The sequence below is a fragment of the Cenococcum geophilum genome (genome assembly GCF_001692895.1).
Source record: "Cenococcum geophilum 1.58 unplaced genomic scaffold K441scaffold_37, whole genome shotgun sequence".
In the NCBI taxonomy this organism is placed as follows: domain Eukaryota; kingdom Fungi; phylum Ascomycota; class Dothideomycetes; order Gloniales; family Gloniaceae; genus Cenococcum; species Cenococcum geophilum.
In genome coordinates this window covers 374,163-380,566 of record NW_027137595.1, presented here as the reverse complement: position 1 = coordinate 380,566, position 6,404 = coordinate 374,163, and the positions used below count along the sequence as shown (strand labels likewise).

At 36.3% G+C, this 6,404-nt stretch overlaps 1 protein-coding gene across 1 annotated transcript; it reads right to left on the bottom strand.

The window, feature by feature from the left end:
* Positions 1 to 5,239: 5,239 nt before the first annotated feature.
* On the bottom strand, positions 5,240 to 5,482 carry K441DRAFT_573488 (uncharacterized protein; the record flags this gene model as incomplete). The annotated part of the gene is made up of 1 exon (XM_067644055.1): positions 5,240 to 5,482. A coding segment is annotated over one exon (243 nt), but the record flags the coding sequence as incomplete, so codon positions are not given.
* Between the last annotated feature and the right edge of the window lie 922 nt (positions 5,483 to 6,404).

Here is a 6,404-nt window from a genome sequence, read left to right as displayed (position 1 = left end):
AGAGCTTCGTGTAGAGCTTCGTGTAGAGCTTCGTGTAGAGCTTCGTGTAGAGCTTCGTGTAGAGCTTCGTGTAGAGCTTCGTGTAGAGCTTCGTGCAGAGCTTCGTGCAGAGCTTTGTGTAAAGCCTCGTGCAGAGCTTTGTATAGAGCCTCGTGCAGAGCCTCTGCATCAGGTTTTTTTTTTTTGGGCACGTTGTTGCAAGCGAAAATCGGGGTCTACAAAACCTGCGTAAGTCGCAATTTTGGCAATTTGCATAAACATATAGATTGGGCAGGCGCGTGCATAGGTAGCCTATGTGTTTGTAGCAAATTGCTGCAAATCGCCGCAAATTGCCAAAATTGCGACTTACGCAGGTTTTGCAGACCCCGATTTTCGTTTGCAACAACGCGCCTAAAAAAAAATTTCCTGATGTAGGGTTCCTAGAGCTTTATAAATATAGCTCTAAAAAGTTATAGGGGCGTTAGTAAGACTAAAGGGCATTACTAGGTACTTAAAGTAACTATAGCGTATCTTAAATACGGTCTTCCATTTATCTCCCTTTTTAATATAAATCCTATAGTACGCATTACGAAGGTCTAGCTTTGTAAATATCTTTACATAGCTAAGCCTATTAAAGAGTTCGCTAACCAGCAATAGGGGGTACTAATTTTTAATTGTGATCTTATTTAGGCGTCTATAGTTAATATATAGCCGCATTATACCGTCTACTTTCGGCACGAAGAGGATAGGCGCTCTAGTAGGCGACTTACTAGGCCTAATCTAGCCCTTTTTAAGAGCACTGTTTAGGTACTCTTATAAGATCTGCAACTCTTTCTATAAGAGGTTATAGAGGGGCATTTACGGTAGCGTTTTACCTTCTTCTAAGTTAATCGCATAGTTGTACTTAGAGTTCTATAGTAGCATACTTACTAGCTTATTAGAAAAGATATTAATTTCCTCTTTATATATATCTGGTAGGCTAGGGGCTATAGAGGTTAAAGCGACTATTATATAGTAATATACTTCTAGGAGCTAGTGAAAAAAAGGGTATAGCCGATATACGTTTTATAGGTATACTCGCACTAAGAGTGTATATAGCTCTACTGCAGTATACTTAATAGTTTCGGGGTTTCGATTACCTTCCCCTTACGTATAGGTAATCTGCGCCGGCACCGGAGGGTCTCCACAGGTACTCGCTGCCAGTGACGGTAGGTCCTCTACTATATTTATAACCCGTGTCTCTATATCTGGAGGATCTGCACGGGTACTCGCTGCCAGTAATAATAGGTCCTCTATTATATTTACGACCGGTGTAAAGAAGGAGTCTTCTAGCTATAGCAAATAGACTATTTCGCCAGCCTTAATATCTACTAGGAGAGCGTTAAGGGTAACTATTTAGAGGCGTCTAGGGTCCGAAGTATCCTAGATAAACTATCTAGAACGGAAGCTAATTAATAGATCTGCTTCCGCGAGCTAATCCTATCTAAAGACTATATTATAACCATTAAATAAGCCGCCTTAAAAGGTCTGCGGGCTAATAGTACGAGGGGTACCCTAGGAGTCGCTAGTGGTGACTGTTAGATTATAAGCATCCTAGATTGTTATCTAGTTGCTATTAAGGAAATATATAATAGGTTTATGTAAATATAGCGCGTAGCGTATAGGTAGGTTAAACCTACGGACGATATCTTAATTAATGAGGTTAATTTGGCACCTATTATTGTATAAAGTATATAGGCGGACTTTACCCTAAGGCGTATCTACCGTAATATATACTATAATGCGTTTCTTCTCTCCCTCTATATTAGGCCCTAGTTACAGTTAAGAGAGATACGCTACTAGGGCTTTAGGTTTTCCGAAGGCCAAGCTAACTTCTCTTTATTAGCCTGCTTCTAGTATTCCTTATAGTAGCCGCCTACGGTCCTTTAACTCACCTGTATAGCACTAGCGTTTAGGGGGTCCCCTAAGCCATTTAGCTTTTAGGTAGTTTCTTTAAAAGTTTACTTAAAGCGTCACCCTTTCTAGGTTCTATTCCCTAAGCCTAACTCTATAGAGCCTATGCTACGACCGCGCTTTATACGCGATAATTTGCTACTGCTACTTACGCAATCTTCTGTAAGCTTTGTGGTATTAAGCAATTACTCTATACAGCGGATTTTGTTAAAGAGGTCTTTAGCGGTTCTTACCCGTTAAGCGAAGTTCTAGCAAAAGAGCTCTGCTTATAGATAGGCTAGGAGGTATAAGAACTAAAAGTATACCTATTATTTAGGATTAACAAAAGGGGTATATAAGAAGAGGTTCTCTAAGCTACGTATACGGGCTAGGAAGACGTTAAACCTCTAGTTCTTTTTTATAACAGCCGTATAGTATATTATAGCGTTATTAAAACGTCTTACTATAGGGTTTCTAATTTGGTCTTAGACTATAGTCTTAAACTTATCCTTAGTGCCTAACCGGCAATAAACTAGTTAGGCGATTGTCTTCTCTTTTATAAGATCTTTAATGGCCTAGCACGTGTGTTACTTATAGTTGTAGTTAGCGTTATTAACCTTAAATCGGTTCTTAACTGCGGCAATCTACTAGTTAAAATGCTGTTAAGTAGTACTACTAATATTAGGTAGTAACTTCTTAACTAGGGCGTTAAGATTTATTCGGCGTATGCGTTTACTATATAACTTATACTCTTTACTAAAGAGGTAACGGGAGGGCTTTATCAAATTAATAATACTTCATAAGTTGGCTATTTTCTTAGCCAGCTTATCTAGCTCCTTTATATTAGCGGTATTAGGTAGGACGCTAGTAACCTTACTAAGCTCCTATTAAGCCTAGGTATATAAGTTAAACTAGTCTCTAGCGTTTATAAATATCTAATCGTTTTAAGGTTTAGAAGGTGGCTTAGATGCTACTGGTATGCTTCTAGCGGTTTCGTCTATACTAGATCCTAAGGCGTTCTGCAGTTGTATTGCTAGCGTATTACTATCGAGTATAGGCGTTGGTTTTCTTTTCGGAGGTATTATAGAAAAATTAAACCGGCTATCCTCCTAAGGGGATTGGTAAGGATTTAAATATAAGATAAGGATGTAAATAGGGAGTCCAATAATAGAATAATAGGTATATTATATAGACAGAGACGAATCCTTAAGGGAAAAGGAGGAGTCTGTATGCGAGGTAGGAAGGGTTTTCCCTAAGTATGTGTAGAGCACGTACCTTACAGGCGAGTCACCCCTGGGTTACCCTAGGGTCGCCCGTACCTTGCGGCTATATAACTATCTACTTAGGTTTTACCTAACACTTCCTAAGAGAGTTAAATAATATATCTGTTAAATTTAAGTGACTACTTAACCGTAAATTACTCGCGCTCTTTTGCGAGAAAGTAAGCCTTTTTTTAGCTGCTGTTGCTCCGCGTCCGTAAAGGTGGTATTAGCTAGGAAGAAAGTGTTATTAGTTTAAAGGCTAATAATATTAAAGTAGTTAGGAGTGTTGCTCTATAAGAGGTAAGGGTTATATATTAATAAGTTTATATTTAATTCCTTAATATAATAATTGTAGTAGGTTATAAACTAGTAATTACCTTTAGGATTGAGTTCTTTCTAATACCTAGTTAGCTTCCCAGTTTATAAGGTAGTTAGATATAAAAGTCTTAATTTAGCTTTATAAGAGACTGGACATACGCCTAGGAGATACCTTATAGGTATGACTATGTACCGTTACCTCGTAGTATCGCTATAATGTATAGAATAAGGCGTTGGCTAACTCGTTAAATAGTAGGTAACTAGGTTAGTATAATACCTTTTTTTAAATTATTATACGCTTAGACGATAAGTCTTAATTTCTTAAAGGCTTTATTAGTACTAGGGTTCTTAATCTTATTTATAAATTATAAGTTAAAGATTCTAGCTCCTACGGGTACGTCCTAAGGGTTAATTATTTTAAATATGCCCTTTTTAATCAGTTCTGTAATTTCCTTTTAATGGGACGTTTTAAACTGCTTATAGTTACTGTCCTTTTGCAAGAATATAGTAATATCAGCAGTATTAATATAAGGGGGATGCTTGTGGGGTCTTCCTCTTCCTTAGTAGGGTAGTTATGCTTTTTTAGTTTTAGTAAGGGACGGTTTATATATAGAGACGGTTTCTATAGTGGGTTAGATATTATTAATTTAGATATTATTAACTTAGGTGCTATTAGCTTAAATATCTTCGGCCTAAATATGTTTAGGGTCTATTAAGTATAGTTTAATAATAGTGCTATAGAACTTTATAGGGCCGCTAGGTAGGTTAATAGTATATATTTCTCCTTTAATATTTAGTAGGTTATATAGTCCTGCCTAGTATCTAGATTATTCTATATTACCTTCTCTCTAAACTAGTATTAAAGAGTTAAGGGGTAGATTATAAACTGTGGTAGTGTTAGGGCTATTATATATATTAAGTGCATCTACAACCTAGCGTTCCGCTTGTATTTTCTTTACTTCCTCTATAGCTTTCTTAAGTGTAATTACACGCTATATTACTGTAGGTGAAGGTATATTAGACTCTATTATTTAGGGGTACGCTCTAAATACTAATAGTGTAGGTATTAGGCCGTTTAGTTCTACGGAGTTATTAATTGCTTTAAAGGCTATTTATAGTACTATATCCTTATTAATTCCTAGTATCTTAGAAGTAATAATGTAGTATATACGTTATAAGGGGCTGTGGTAACGCTTTACTATGCTAATTAAGTTATAAGCTTCGACTGGTACGCTCTTTATAGTAGTGCCTATGTTAACCGCGTATTGCCTAAACTCTCTACTAATAAAGTTTTTTCCTATGTTATATATAATTACATCTAAGGGGCCTAGATATATGTTAATCTAGTATATTTGTAATATGTCCTATATATACTTAGCGCTAATATTCTATAGCTATCTACCTATTTAAAATCGGGTGCCTTTATTAACAATATAAAGTATGGGCCTGCTATTAATGTATATAATATTAATAATAATGCAGTAGTTAAAATTAATGTTGTCCCTTAAGGTGAATCTAAATCTACCTAGTAACTTTCCGTGCTTTTAATAGTATAGGCAGTAGTAGGTAATATGCTTAAGGGTCTTATAATTAGTATCGTTTTTATAGCTAGTATAGTCTAGTATTCTCTTAAGTTGCTATATTAACGGATGTCTAAAGCGTTAGTATAGGCGTCGCAATTCTATATTAGTTAAGTAGCATAGGTTTTAGTTAAAAGACTTTATAATAAATATATATAATAAAGTATCCTATAGTAGAAACGGGTGTCTAAATCGGCGTATAACTGGTACGGTCTTTAAGGGGGTTATTAGGACATTCTTTAGGTTGTTAAAGTACACTCGTAAGTTATCTATATCTACTAGGCAAAGTAGGAAAGGAGTGTTAACTTTAATAACGTGGAACTCTACTATGCCTATTAGTGTAGCCACCTTAATAGAACTAATAGAAGATGTAGAGCCTATTCTAAACTGTACGCTAACTGTGCCTCTTGTGGACTCGTTTAACTATACTTTATTAATCTTCTAAAGTGTAAAAAACTGACCATATCCCACTGTAGAACGTTTGGAGGCTCTAGTATCGATTATTACACCTATAAACTTTATAAAGGTGTAGTGTAAGGTTATATTATACGCAAACGGGTTTATATTAGTAAGGAATGCATCTATTATAGTATTAATGGTTATAACTGCGTAGCTATATGCTCTATTGGCCAGTTCTAAAGCTATAGCGGTTATATTATCTAGTTCAATCTCGCCGTATAAAGTATAGTATATTGTGGCCTGGTCGTCTTTATCTAATAGGGCGCTAGGGTCTATATTAACTACCAAGGCATTAAATACGTTAGTGACCTTATTACCTAAGCCGTTACCCTTATCGTTGTTGCCTTTGTAGTTTATAATAATTACTTTATTCATTCCTAAAAGCGGTCCTTAAACTTATTTTTAAACTTAGTCTTAGACTCTTCTTACTCCTCCTTAGTATGTTTCTATAAGCGATATCCTTCTTTATTATATACGAAGCAACGTAGTTTCTATTAGTTGCGGTTATACAGGCGGTTGCTGCGGTTGCTATAGTTATAGCTATTATTTCTTCTATAAAATCGTCGGTTTATAAAGAAGGCTTATATCTTCTTTATATGCTCTTTCTTATATACTATAATAAACAATTGAAGTTTGTTAATAAGGGCTCTAAGTGTTACGGGACGGGGGTAGTGGCTATAGAGCGTATGTATTCGAGGAGTCTATAAGACGTTACGCGATCGATCGTAAGGGTTGAGGGCGTAAGGAGGTAATATACCTACGCGTAGCTAATATAAGCTGTACGCGAGGTATACGCGAGAGCACGGGGCTCTTCTATGGAGGCCCCTGCGGTAGGGTTCCGTAATACTACCCCCCCTCCTATAGAGGTGGAGCT